This window comes from Bombyx mandarina, chromosome 28 (assembly GCF_030267445.1).
Source record: "Bombyx mandarina strain Sakado chromosome 28, ASM3026744v2".
NCBI lineage: Eukaryota > Metazoa > Arthropoda > Insecta > Lepidoptera > Bombycidae > Bombyx > Bombyx mandarina.
This window is the reverse complement of record NC_143233.1, coordinates 9,925,807-9,941,316: the sequence shown is the minus strand read 5'-3', so window position 1 is coordinate 9,941,316 and position 15,510 is coordinate 9,925,807. Positions and strand designations below refer to the sequence as shown.

Genomic DNA, 15,510 nt, shown 5'->3' with positions numbered 1-15,510 from the left:
CGCGCATGTACACTCGTAAAAAAAAAGTCTAGTAGTAATATAAATGACAAAATTGTTATTTAATATAATTCATACTAAATATTATTAAATTATTAACGTTAAATATTTATTATTAATTATTTAATATAAAAAAAAGAAATAAATTTAATAAAAATAAAATATAACTTCTTACGCGCGTACATAAGTACACGCACCCGTTTTTTTATTAATAAAGGGCAGTTTACACCCTTGAGACAATCAAATGTAACCAATTCAAAAAATACAATATTATAGGTATACATATATTTGGTCATTTAAATAAATTGCCGAGCTATGATTATTTACGTGTGGTCTAACGGACGGGGCCCGACATGCCGCGCCCGGGGCCCGACATGCCGCGCCCGGGGCCCGACATGCCGCGCGCGGGGCCCGACATGCCGCGCCCGGGGCCCGACATGCCGCGCGCGGGGCCCGACATGCCGCGCCCCGTCCCCCTGTACCGAGCGCGTGGTGTCCGCAGGTGGCGCAGGCGGCGGAGGGCGCGGCGCCGCGGAACCGCCGGAGGATCGTTTTTGACACTAAAGAGGTGAGGCCTGTCCCAGTGAAGTCGGACTCTTCCGAATCGTAGTGAAAATTAAACTTATAGTTAAAACTCTTTTTTTTATTGCTTAGACGTGTGGACGAACTCACAGTGTTAAGTGTTTACTAGTGTTAAGTGGTTACTGGAGCCCATAGACATCTACAACGTAAATGCGCCACCCAGCTTGAGATATAAGTTCTAAGGTCTCAAGTATAGTTACAACGGCTGCCCCGCCCTTCAAACCGAAACGCATTACTGCTTCACGGCAGAAATAAGCGGGGCAGATATTGCTTATATTGAAAACTTCCTTCTGGGCTTGCTCCGAAACACTCATATGAATATGCTTATGCAGGGTGGTGGTAGGTATTAGGTACTCACAAGAGGTCCTACCATCAGTAAAGATTAAAATGCTACATAATTAGGTCTCTGTCAAGCAGATGGAATATAAATATTTCCAGTCTGATTAAAAGCTAGAGCAGCGTTGACCGCACATTGAACTCACGACCTCATGTCTCAACACCGATTGATTATCCATTAACACAGCCCACTGAGTTTCTCGCCGGATCTTCTCAGTGGGTCGCGCTTCCGATCCGGTGGTAGATTCTACGAAGCTCGGCTCTTGCTAAGGCCAGTGTTAGTAACACTCCAGTTTGAGCCCCGAGAGCTCACCTACAAACTTTAGGGTGAAAGCTGAAATAGCCTCTCAAAGCTATTAGTATAGGAAAAAATTGATTGATATCTAAAGTGAAATATAAATTTTGTCAAATAATAGCTATATAAGGACAGCTTCCATTATTATGTGTGTGCTTAGTAGCGCCCAAGTAACGCGGTAGTGTTTGTGTGCAGCAAGAGAACCGCGACGACGACAAGAGAACGTTCTCGAACCGCCGCGTCATCCTGCAGCGGAAGGACAAGCCCCGCATTGAGATAAACAAGGAGGGGCTCGGGATGCTGAGCCGGGCGCTGCGCCGCGACCCCCCCGACCCCCCGCCGCTCGCCCCCCACGCCGCCACCGTCTCCAACCTGCCCTTCGGCATCACCGACACCAGGATCCGGACCCTCGCCGGCCCTCAGCTGCAGGTAAATGTGTTCTGAATGTCGCGAGGGGCGGAGTCCCCGGGCCCCGACGCGCGGCCCTTGACTGCAATGTCACGTATGTTTTTTTAGCTGAAACAATTATCGAATACTCGTAGATTTTTGGGTCTCAATACGTTTAGTGATTTTCATTAGGTATGCGTTTTGGAAGATATATTTTTATTTCGGTTTTCCTCGGTGATGCATTGATTAATGTTTATAGATGGATTTAGGAATTGTCAGCTTGTGTCAGTATTTCAAGATGAAAAATACAAAGTATAATGATTGAAAGGAAATTAAAAATGTTTGTGTGATAGTAGATTATGTTCGAACTAGCAACACCGGACGAGCGCTAATGGCAATTAATTCTTTCGTAGTCAGCTCTCGAATGCACTAAAATAAATATTTATTTTAAAAGCAAAAATATTCAAAAACTAGTTATAATACATTAAAACTTTGACGTATGTCAGTTTGACAGCTGTCATTGAGGTTTACGAGATTACAAAATTGCATTAAAAAAATTATCTAAGTTCGTGTATACTGTAGAAATTCCAGAGTTAATCAGATGAAAGAAACATTAACTTTTGAATTCAGTAAATCAGTTTAAAAAAATATTGAAAAACAACACATTTGTTTTCTGCGAGTTTTAGAAATTGCCGTAAACATATAGAAAAAGTACTACCACCTGGAACCGGGCACTTCCTGCTGTGGACGTGAAAACATTTTTAATGCGATTATAAAAGAAGAAAAAAAAACATACGTGACATCGGGTTAAGTGACTAGTCTTGATATTATTTGTGTTATACAGATATGTATATTATATACCATATATTTATTCTATGAAAACTGTGATATTAGTATAAACATTTTATGAATAGACTTAATGGACAACCGGACAAGCTTTGATATTAAAAAATAATAACTATATAGCATAATATTTAAATTACAATCATTATAAGACAAATTGCGAATAAAATCTAGTCGTTTTAATGATTGAAATTTGTCGCGTTAAACCAAACACAGATCACAAGGCATGTGTGCAACCAATTCTATGTTGTTTAGGCTCTGTGGCCTACACGTTTGTTTTGGCCACGAATGACGTCACGCGTAACGAAATACGTCTGTTTAGTAAAACTTGTCCAGTTCTCTATTAACAGTGTTGATTGCGGCATTCAAAATCGCGCACGCGTCGTAAGAGATACAATAGATGATCATTCACTTAGTCTGAAATTTTCCATTCCTATTTTTATTGAGCCCATAGACATCTACAACGTAAATGCTGACACCCACTTTGTGATGTGAGCTCTAAAGTCCCAGTATTGTTACAACGGCTGTCCCGCCCTTCAAACCGAAACGCATTACTGCTTCACGGCAGAAATAGGCGGGGTGGTGGTACCTACCCGCGCGGACTCACAAGAGGTCTACAGTATACATCTTTCTACATCTCGCTGTTTAGAATAATTAATTTTCGATGTTTTATAAATACGATTTTTGCAACGCAACGAAGTTGGCAACACAATCTACTTATGTCACTGAACAAATGATAGGTACAAGTGATGTACCTATCATTTGTTTCGGCTGGTGGATTGTATTTTGTGTTGGGTCGCTGTCTAGCTTCAATGATTTAGAAAGGAGGCATTTTGTTTCTCTTGGTACACAATACTATAATACACACATGCTAATCGCGACCAGACTAGGGTTGCCACATGTTAAAGTGTTGCCACACTAGAAACAGTTCCATATAAAATGATACGTTTAGTAAACATTATTTATGACCGAAAGGACAAGGGCCACTCTCCATACATTGCACGGCTATTCTCCATATATTGAAGTTCAAGAACAGTAATGAAATTAAGTTTAAATAACAGACTATATATAATATATCCCTTTTATTATAAACAAATTAAAATCAATATTGTGCATGGGGATACAGAGATATTTAAAAAATAAGATAAGAATTTTAGGTTATATCATAAGATTTTGCTGTCACTACACTGACACTTTAACATCATCATCAGCTTAAATATTATTTATAATACTATACTTTATGACACAGATAATATCTTATATTAATTTTAAAATACATTTTAATAATATGTTAATATATTTTGCTAGTTTTTTGCAATATAATGTTTTTTTTAAGAAGATTTTATGTGAATTGTTTAAAATATAAATATATTTTACCTACGGCAACTCCTTGCAATATTATAAATGTAGCTTAGTCATGCTCATTTCTTTTTATTTATGATTTTAACTATGCCACCATTAAAATACCCTTAAATTTTATAATAAGTATTTAAAAAGAAACCGTTTTTTTCTATAGATATTTCATTAATGTCCTTGAGAGCACGAGTAGCTGGGTCTAAAATGGCCCATGTCCTTGGGACGTTCATTATCTGTTTTAAATCGAATGTGTACTCGGCTGACATCGAATACCGACTTCTAAATCCGGTTTGGTTGTTAGTGAGAGTTTTACAGGCAGTAGCAACCCTTTTCTCTGAGGACATTAGTCGCCCTGAGATGTCTCGCCCCTAATAATAATAATAATTAATAACTGGGAACAAATCAGGTACCATCGTCGAGCCTCAATTTAGGATTCCCTGTGTTATAGGTACCAGATATTGATAAACATATGTTTATATAGTCACATGTACATGTTTAAATATATACATATATAGACAACAAATACACAGACAAAGAGCAAACATATTGGTTCATCACACTCCAAGCAAACCGCTCGACTTTTGCAAGTCACACTGATGCGGTATTTGCCCCCAATGTCAGTGACGTTGTTCGCTTTAGTCAACTCCCCATCTCCAGACATTGTTATTAAACATGACAACGAAAATCTATCGCAATGAAATTAGTTATATTCAAGTTTTAAAACATTCGCGGTTTTGAATGCTGAATCACCTTTATAATTTATTATAATTGTAGCCACTACAATAAGTAAATTATAAATTTGTTTTATCCAGATGGTTACATATAGCAGCTTTAATTATTTGTATTCTAGTAGAAAGATGGAAATATTTGTTTATCTGTAATCTTTTTATAACTTGGTCGAGTAATTTGTTTTAAACAATATAAATTCTCTGTTATTATTGATAATTAAATGAGATTGTGATAACTTAGCATAAAAATAAATGAATATTATAGATTTTTTAAAAATAAAATATGTATGTAAAATATTAATCGGGAAGATAATTAGTGCATTGTCACTAAATTTTATATGTTTAAATAACAAAACCAGAGACTTAATACCGACCATTGCTTAGTGTATTAATTTATGTTATAAATATTATAAATTCATCCGTATGTTTAAAATTTAATAAAAAGAGATGTCTTCTAGAATACAAAAGACAAGAGAATATGTATTAATAGTTATATACATTATATACATACGTTCTATAAATTAATATGTAACATTATTTAAATATTATTCTATTCTGGAACATGTTTTTTATATATAAATAATTGATTGTAAAGTTGTGCTATGATATTAAGTGCTTGTAATTTGTATATGTTGTATTATTTATAATACATAGGATTTGAATGTAATTTATGTTGTTTAAAACAGCTTACTGTAGAGCCTATGTTGTATATAAGTGGATTTTTTGATACTTTTCATAAAGAGTTTTCTCTGTAACTTCTGTAATGAATTTTACAATACTGATTTATTCAAATACAAGTGATATAGAATTAATTTTGATATTCACACCGGTTCCTCCCAACGGCGCGGAGTCTCCCTTATTTCCTTAAACCGTTGGCGTGAGGTATTGTGATGTCCTATCAGCAGCTTCGTGGAACACTCGACAGTGTCGATGTCTTTGGCCGGCCACTGAGCCTGACCACGGACTATGCCAAACATTTAAGGTTAGATGGGCCACTGTCTTGTGTCGTTGATACTGTTACGCGCTGGGGTTCGGGATAAATAAAATTTCACCAAAGTACAACTTAAAACTGTATTCAACACTTAAAACATTTTAAAACACTCGACAAACACTTTAAAACTCTCAATTCGCTTGTTCCGCTTCGCTTCAGGTGACCCGTTCGCTGTATCGCTTCGACTAGTTCCGATTACTGACTGACTGCGTGCCATCTCTGCAACGTTTTTATAGCCGATACCTCATCCCTAGAATTATCGAGAATATTCCACACATCTCTAGTAATAGTTTCCGCTATCTGTCAATAGATGGCGTTATATTTCTCGAGCGTTCTAGACGCTACTAGATCCTTCGATATTCGTTCGACTATTCGGTGATAGATGGCGTTACCCTTACCGGCGTAACAATACCTTTAATGTTCCTTCCGATCCATTAACATTATTATTAGACGCTTGCAACTCTAGAAGCAGGCCTAAGGCTAAGTCTCTAAAGACCTCGCTAACTGTACGTGCAACCTAATCCATATATCAGCCCGCTGAGATTCTCTTCGTCCGATCGGGTAGTAGATAGAGGTCCCAACTGATTGTTAGGTCTCCTATGGAGGTTCTCAGGCCGTTGTCGGCAAGCCCCACCCCCCCGTAGGTATGGCTACAGGCTATCTTTTTTTTTTGCCAAAGAAAGATACACCCACATTTTTCTTTCATTCAAAAATTCCAATTAGGGACTTTTTCTTTTGTTATGTTGAATGTTATGTTGAAAATGTAGAAACGAAACAAGTTTACTCACATACCAAATACCTTTGATAATGATACTCGGATTGCGTCCGGGAATCGAATCCGGATCGTGGGGCGAAGTAGTCAGCTCGACCACTGTATAAACAAAACCATTGTATGATGTTAAACTTGTTGTAATAGTTTGGCAGAAATATAATAATGCAGTATTGTAAAATTCAATTGATTATGTGGTGTCATAATATTTGATAATATGTAAATAGTAGTTTTATTATTATTTAAAAAAATATATATTCATGTATCGCTCAAGACTGAACACGTCTATTAGATGTATTTTTAATATAACATTTTGAAGGCGTTTCTCGAAGAAATTCCTTCAAAGATATTTTTATATCAAAGTTAAATGAAATGGCGACATTGGGTCTTGCGTGCCCCCACCCCTGGCTCCCTGTCCGGGTCAGAACTCACTACCCATGTATACAGCGTCTGAATCAGTTAACTGGGCGCCGGCACAAACAAACAGTCTAGTCATTTACTGAATAATTATATTTATGTACCTTTATAAGAAGGAAATGATCATGTGTGATATTCAATGAAATTGAAAATAATCGTGTCTTCATTTTTGTTTTCTAAGACTGAAAATTAATATTAAATAATTTTTGCGTATTCGTTTTGTAGAATTTATTATAAAATAAAATTTATTTGTACTATTTTAAAATTAACGAATTCTTAGTGTATTTTATTAAATTAATGAAGAAAATAATAATAATGTGCAATGAAATATCTTGGTGTGTTGGCCGTTGTAACTAAATTGTATAACAAAATATGTACTTTAATTGTTTTAATTTATATTTACCGTAAAAAACATTACTAGATGTAGTATTTCGGATACAGGATGTTTGTTAAAATGTCTTTAAAAATATTTATAATTTGAAAATGTCATATTGAACAAAATTAACAAAATGTATTTACCGATGTGTGAGTATGTAAAATTGTATCTATCAAAGTATGTATAAGCCGCTTTGATCTCATCACAGCTAATATCATTGTGCTTTACATATAAAAATATAAATTAGATTCTATGTAAAGATATTCTATATATAAAAAAATATTTTTGTACGTACAAATATTACATTAATGTAAAGGTTTCTTTAAAAGTACTTTTACGGTTTAATCACGTTTTTCTAATGGTCATTACATTTTTTTCTGACGTTTCTGATGCTTTAAATTAAGCTCGTGTTTGTAATCACATTATATTATTATAAATCCGACGTTTTGTATACTTTACAAGTTGTCATGGTCACCAATGATCACTAAATTAAACCGTAAATTTAATTTTAATTGTGTCTCGCGTATGATACCAATGAAAATACAATTTGAAGTTTATTTAAAGACACAGTCACAAAGAATGTGTGGCTGATTGAACTCTGTAACAAGCTTAAAGCCATAAGCGGTTAAAAGTGTATTCTGTTACAATAATAATTGTAGAGATCTGTGTACGTGCACAAATAAATCTAATATAAATCTGTATATATATATATATATATTTATATAAGCGATATGATCGGATAATAGTTCAATAAGGAATCGTGTAAATATATATTAATATATAAATCTACAGTGGTTCTTACGGATGTTCCGGTATAACTACGGAACCGTGTATCCGATTGGCTTGAAACTTGGTATCCATGTAGAAAATACATGTACTTAATGGATAAGCTAATATTTATATACGAGTGTTGGACTCCCTAATAATAATGACAATAAATAATAATGTTAATTTTAAATGCCCAGCGAAGCGGACGAGTACGGCCTGTATATATATATACTATATAGATATATAACCATGAATCTGTCGGTTTATCTGAACGACCCGGATTGCTTCCAGACGTTGGTACTGGATAAGGAAGAGCGCACAGCGAAGATAACGTTCAAGACAAAAGAAGCCGCGGAGACGTTTAAAAGGAAATTTAACAACAAAATGGTGGCGGCCAGCCGGCTCACCGTCGCATTGCTAGAGTGACGCGCGACCGTCCAGACCAGCGGTCGGGGGAACTTTTCTAATTATTACCCCAAAACACTTTTGTGTAAGTTGATATTGGTAGGCATGGTAGGCAGCGGCTTGGCTCTGCTCCTGGCATTGCTGAAGTCCATGGGCGACGGTAACCACTTACCATCCGGTGGGCCGTACGCTCGTCTGCCTACAAAGGCAATAAAAAAACACATATATATTACCCCATGGCGAAGAACAAAAAAAAAACGAAATCGCTTCTTTTTAGTATCTTTCATATTATAGCCCCCATGATAATTTTGAAAAGAAAATAAAATTTTAACGATTCTAAAGAAGTTTCACTTGAATATATACTTTTTACTCACAAGTTTCATTTTACCCCATTTGGGGTAATTTACCCCGGTTCCTCGACCGCTGGTCTAGACGGTGACCGTTCGAGCTGCGCCTAGTCCGATGGTGACAGAAGTGTGGGGACAGGAGGGTTGGGGGGGTGTCGCTAATTCTCAAAAGTCGCGCCTAAAATCATAGTGTTGATAGTTAATTAAACGAAGACTATAAACAAAACTCCAGTTAAAAACGAATGCCCCTTCAATCAAACCAGCTTAAACGGTCACCCCTATTCAAACGTGTCCTATGAAGCATTGATTGTAACAACGTCACGTCTTGTAAATATAATGTTAGTTGTTTTTTATTATTTTTATTTCAATTGTATTGAACCAGTAATGTTTAAGCACTTCACTTAACGTTTCAGTGCTCCGAGATTATACAGGGTGTCCCATAATGGGTACCTATATTAAGCCGAAACATGGCTATAGGATATCAATAATGGGTATCACGTTAAAAATGCAAAAAAAATACCACTGTCGTAATTAGTAGTTTTATACAAGAAAACTAATGTATTAATTGTTTCAACTGTTTGATGACAACCCTGAATTTATTGTAACTATACTAGAGACCTTAGAACTTATATCTCAAGGTGGGTGGCGCATTTACGTTGTGGATGTTTAAGGGCTCCAGTAACCACTTAACACCAGGTGGGCAGTGAGCTCGTCCACCTATCAAAGCAATAAAAAAAGAAGAAAATACAACCAAAAGTACCATTGGGCTTTCCATTCGGTTAAACGCGTCAGAACGAGATAGACAATTATAAAAAAAAACCATTAATTTCAAGCAATAAATACGACAAAAATGCGGCTATATTAATAAGTGCATATAACTCAAAAACTTAAAACAAATAAACTTATAGCGAATAATGTTACTAAATTTCACATTTATTACAAAGACAAAAGAAGCTGTTTGATGTGCCCACACAGTCTGAGCGGCCAGAGGTACCGGCGGAGTGTTTGTGCGTATTTCAATCGGCTGACATCATGTGACCGTTTTTAAATAAAATAAATAAATAAAAATCGCATCATTTGATATGTAGCCATCCTTATTTTTACTACTAATTTTATTATGGTACCTTAACTACGCAAAATATAATTTCAAGGGTTGGCAGAAGAATAGTTTGTTCGTTGTGTTCAAGAACACTTGTTTCCTTAATTATTTGAAAACTTTTTTTTCATCGAGTCACCAACTACATTACAGTTTTCAGATTGATCTTCCCACTGTGGGACACCCTGTATAGTACTATAGTTAACTGTAAGATTTATTTAGGTTATGATTTTTTTTATCTATTGTTGAAGTTGAGAGAAGCATCTTGTTGAGATCATCTAGAAAATTAGTAAAATTTCTGTAAAATTTTTTTTTTCTTTTTTTTTTTTTATTGCTTAGATTGGTGGACGAGCTCACAGCCCACCTGGTGTTAAGTGGTTACTGGAGCCCATAGACATCCACAACGTTAATGCGCCACCAACCTTGAGATACAAGTTCTAAGGCCTCAAGTATAGTTACAACGGCTGCCCCACCCTTCAAACCGAAACGAATTACTGCTTCACGGCAGAAATAGGCAGGGTGGTGGTACCCACCCGCGCGGACTCACAAGAGGTCCTACCATCAGTAATTACGCAAATTATAATTTTGCGGGTTTCATTTTTATTACACGATGTTATTCCTTCACCGTGGAAGTCAATCGTGAACATTAGTTGAGTACGTATTTCATTAGAAAAATTGGTACCCGCCTGCGGGATTCGAACACCGGTGCATCGCTTCAACACGAATGCACCGGACGTCTTATCCGTTAGGCCACGACGACTATCAAAATCGTCCAGCAGTGACAGATGTCAAAATTGGCAGCTGTCAATGTACTCTACAACAAACAATGTAGACTTCAGAACAGTTTGTTCATTGTACTTTGACTACTGAGAATTGTGCGCTTCATGATTGTAGTTTTCATTATCGATTCATTTTTTTAATTGTTTAATTTTTTTAAATCGGTAAATTAATCTGTACATGTTTGTTGTACTTAAATCAGTAAGCAAGCGTCATCGCTAGTGTTGTCAATTTAAGGAAATACTATTGTTTCGTAGTTATATTTGAGTAACGGTATTGTTAAAAAAAAAGATGCATTTTATCCCAATTTTTTGACCTCGCATATCGAAAACATTCATTACTGGATCAATACAAACACATTTAGAGTTTTAGTGCACTCTGAACGCGCTCTGAGTGGTGGAGACGCACGTGCCTCTGGTTACTGCGCAGTTCCCAGTGACACGGGCCACTGGGCATCAGTTCCGATGGTCATGTCACTGTCATGGGCGAACGATATATTTAAACCGGTCAGCCAATTTTGTGCAGTGAAAGATTAATTACACAACTATTATACTGCTAACTCATTGAGCTTTGATTGAAGTGCGCGTATTTTGGTATGAAACTTTGCGATTTTAATTAATATAGAAATGTCAGTTTGGTATACAGGGTGTATTGTGACCAGACCCAGAGTAGAAACTGGACTAAATCGCTATGTAAGATTTATTTTATTTAGATTTATTACTGGTGGTAGGACCTCTTGTAAGTGCGCGCGGGTAGGTACCACCACCCCGCCGATTTCTGCCGTGAAGCAGTAATGCGTTTCGGTTTGAAGGGCGGGGCAGCCGTTGTAACTGCATATATTGCGACCTTAGAACTCATATCTCAAGGTGGGTGGCGGCGTTTACATCGTAGATGTCTATGGGCTCCGGTAAACACTTAACACCAGGTGGGCTGTGAGCTCGTCCACTCATCTATACAATAAAAATAAAAAAGATTAATTTAGTTCCTAAACCAAGAAATGTGGGTAGTTTTTGTAGGTTTCATGAGAGGTTAGTGTGATCGAGCATTGTAGCAAGAGTGGCCATGGTATACGCGCTATAGACCCGGGTCAACACCTAGATATGCAAATATAAATGGTTTCATTAAACAGGTTTAAACTAACGATTTCTTATTTTATTGGGTTCGCAATACTTAAACTCTGTTACAAGTGCCGTGATGCTCTATCGAAATATTGGAAATATTTTATTAGTAAATTGAGAGATAAGAAAAATTTCAACTTTATAATATGAAGATTATGACCTCAGTTCGTGGTTCTCAGTATGTCGCATTTCGTTCTTTTGGGCGAACACTAAATAATTGGGCAATTGTAAAGTAAAAGTATCAGTGTTTGATACACCCTGTATACGACAAGTTAGAATTTTAATTCGTACATTTACGTAAGCAACTAATTATTGTAGTTTTTACGTCACGATTTTACGCATTTAAATGGAGTTTATCGTTTGGTGTTTGATTAATTAATATTGATAATAGTTTTATTATAGTTTAAGTTTATACTTATATGAATATGTTTTGTGATTATTGGTTGGAAAATGGTACATACTTTGTCGGTGATATGGTTGTTTTAATTCGGTTCTGTCATTTTCGTTAGTGTTTTATCAATAGTACCTACTGAGAAATCGATTTCACGTCATATAAATTTTTTCGTGTAAATGAGATGGCATTTTATTCCATAACAATCGTGTTAAAAGGAGTCATGAATATTGAAGACAAAGTTCATGTATTTATTAATTTTTCAAACAGTCTCATTTTGAAAGCGTTGATAGCCCTAAATTAGATAAAGTTGTTTTTTTTTTTTAACTTTTCTATTTCAATTAAAAATAGTTCGGTTTGTGTAAAATTTGTCTTTTTATTATATATCCATATATTTCTCCCTAGAGGACTTAAATTAGTGTACAAGTTAACTAAAATGTTATCGAAACGCAACGCTTTTTTATACTATTTTAGTGTAGATACATTATAATTATCCGGAACCTTCAGAATGTTTTTTTTTAAATTAGATATTTACCATTTTAAAACCACTCGCTCAAATTTTGTGTATATCGGCAACTTGAGTTTTTAATAGTGAAACAATAATGTCGAATATTATGTATGTACCAATAAGTATAGGGTGGGTACAAGGGAACTATTCTCGAAACTGAATAGGGGAATAAATTTGAACATTGTCGAGGAAATATGAATTTGTTGAGCAAAATGAATTGGGAGGATCACAAATCCCGTATCTGTGTGCTTAAATGTGAGTTTTTTAACGTTCTCGATAGCGTAAAAGTTAACCCAACTTGGTATGGAGTTGGAACAGCGCCCCTAGCGGCAAACGTAGTAAAACTCTCACTAAACGCACTGTCATGTTAAATATTGATCGCTCGCGTGTCGAGTCGTGTGTAGCATTAGCAGGAGTGTGTATAAACAGGCGCCTTCATTTTGGGAATGGTTCCCTTTTCTACCCCCTAACTTTACTGCGTAGGGTAATAAAGCCGTAACTAATTACACTTTGCTAATTTTCATTATTCACCCGAGGCTCGGCCGAAAAGTAAAGTAAAGGTAATCTAGACTACTCGTAATTGTAACACAATTATGTTAAATGTCGTAATTGTTACCGGGTCGTGTTTTTTTGTGTGTAATTGCTTTAAATACGTTCAAGAATGTTGTAAAGTGAAAATATTTTTCTGTTCTGGCAAAACTAAACTAGTTGAGGAACGAATTGTATTCCTTAAATTTAGACGGGAATTGTTTTTTAAATTTAAGTGACAGTTTTTTTTTTTGTAAAATTACTTTAAATATTTTTTAAGCACTATTTGTTTATTCTAGCATTAAAAAAAATAAAAATTATGTAAAAACGCAATTGTTTTAATCTTACGTTCGTGCGTAGAATGGGTATGACCTTAATTAAATAAAAAAACGATCTCGAAAATAAAATGGTGAATTTTATTCATATAAAATTGTGTTTTGTTTTTAAAATTTATATGTAGAAAATGGACGTGTGTGTAACTAAGTCAAGATGAATTGTGACGTCACAACTGCTAGTGACATTTTCTATATATAAAATAATATATATGTTCTTACATTGCTTTACCCTTGTTGTATCAATTATTTCCGTTATTTACATATTTAAATGTTAAAACTATATAAAATATATATTTTAGCGGGTCACATCAATAAAGACTGAGTCGATTTAAAGTGAAAATAAATTATTTTTGATATTTACTGTCTTTTATTTGTAACTGATGTTCTAGTTCACAATAACATTGCACAATCGTAAAGGTGCAGTTGCGCTTCGCTTCACATTGTGGTTTCGAACGAGCTCACAGCCCACCTGGTGTTAAGTGGTTACTGGAGCCCATAGACATCTACGATATAAATGCGCCACCCACCTTGAGATTAAGGTCTGCCCACCCTTCAAACAAAAGTCTATAACTGCTTTACGGCAGAAATAGGCAGGGTGGTGGTACCTACCCGCGCGGACTCAAGAGGTCCTACCACCAGTAATTACGCAAATTATCATTTTGCTGGTTTGATTTTTATTACACTATGCCCATCAAATTCGCCCAGAGAAATATGGATTGATGCAGTCTAGAGTTTTTTAGGTTGTTTATAGCAATAATTATTCCTGTTATCTTATTGGAATATGTACCTAATGTAATAAAATCAAAGCTCGGGACAAAAGTTCCCCAACACATTCAAGACGTAGACCTCATGTTGCGCTGTCGCCTGTGGTCCCTGGACACCAAATAACACTTGTAAAAAAGGCCATAAAATATGTTCGATTCTCTTGATACAAAATATTTAAAATTCAGTAAATTCTATGTGACATTAAGCGCATCACATATCGACAGATTCGTATCGCGCCTAAGAAAGTTTCTCACAAAAGTCACACTAGTAGAAGACTAGGCTCCAGCTCTAGTATTCGCGTTTCCATATCGTATGGTGTTTAGAGTTCCACGAACTAAGCGAGCATCGACGTCACAATATACCGCGGGTCATTGACCTGCGCAACAACTGATTTCCAAATGTTCAAATTACATTGCGTGCGGCGCACTAGTAATACCGGAGGTAAATCAAACTCCCCGAATCCTGATCACGCAGGAGCAAGTCACCATCGTCGCCGTAGACACGTCCTTACGGATCCATCAGATATAATAACTCCAGCATTAGATAACTTCAGCTCTAACACTAGGAGCAGGCTTAAGTATCCCGGTAACAGTACTCTTCGAACTCAGCAAAGGGTTCGACGTGCAACCTAACCCATGCATCAGCCCGCTGAGTTGCTCGCCGGATCTTCTCAGCGGGTCGCGATTCCGATCCGGTAGTAGATTCATTCGCGAAGCAGCTGCTCTTGTTAGGTCTCCTTCGGAGGCGCTAACGCAGCTGTTACCAGAACCCACCCCTCCTGGCCGAGCCTTTGCTCTCCCACCTTTCCTGGTGAAACTGGAAAGGCCTCCGGGCCACCAGTAATACTTCGATCATAAAAAAAAATACATGTGTGCAATTCACACGTGGTAGAAGTGAAACCTTCAAAAATTAAAATACAATTATCCTAAATGTCGGAGTATATGTAAAATTTTGTCATTAGTGAATAATTGTAAATCATCTTTTATAGTATGAGGTAGCGCCCTCTGTGAATTGATATTTTAACTTCACATGTAATCCTAAATTAAAATTCACTACAACAGGTTTCATACACTCTTCTTCTTAGTCGAATACTTCATTGCTGAAGGTCGTGTCCTTGAAAGCCATTTGTGGCTCTTTGTACCCTCAGCTTCGATTTGCTTCGGTTTTCGGCTTCTCTCAGGGCATTCGCAACAGAGAGTCCAGTGGCGAAGTTATCTGATCCGACCAACGGTTTGGTGGCCGGCCGGCGGGTCTTTTCCCTTCTACCTTGCCCACCACAATCAATCTTTCAAGGTTGTCTGGTGGCCGCCGAGCAATTAGACCAAAGTAACCAAGAACCTTCTGGTAGCAAATCGTTACACACGTTACGTATACACGTTAGTATTAAAAAACCTC

At 36.5% G+C, this 15,510-nt stretch overlaps 1 protein-coding gene across 4 annotated transcripts in view; it reads left to right on the top strand.

Moving 5' to 3' along the window:
- LOC114246833 (uncharacterized) overlaps positions 1 to 8,950 on the top strand; it is a 29,528-nt gene extending 20,578 nt beyond the window's left edge. For all 4 annotated transcript variants that reach the window (XM_089739070.1, XM_089739069.1, XM_089739068.1 and 1 more), the window contains 3 exons: positions 500 to 565; positions 1,406 to 1,639; positions 8,137 to 8,950. In XM_089739070.1, the coding sequence (XP_089595196.1) occupies positions 500 to 565; positions 1,406 to 1,639; positions 8,137 to 8,271 (435 nt within the window). In that variant the 3' untranslated portion in view covers positions 8,272 to 8,950. The remainder of the gene's footprint in view (positions 1 to 499; positions 566 to 1,405; positions 1,640 to 8,136) is intronic.
- The last annotated feature ends 6,560 nt before the right edge of the window (positions 8,951 to 15,510 follow it).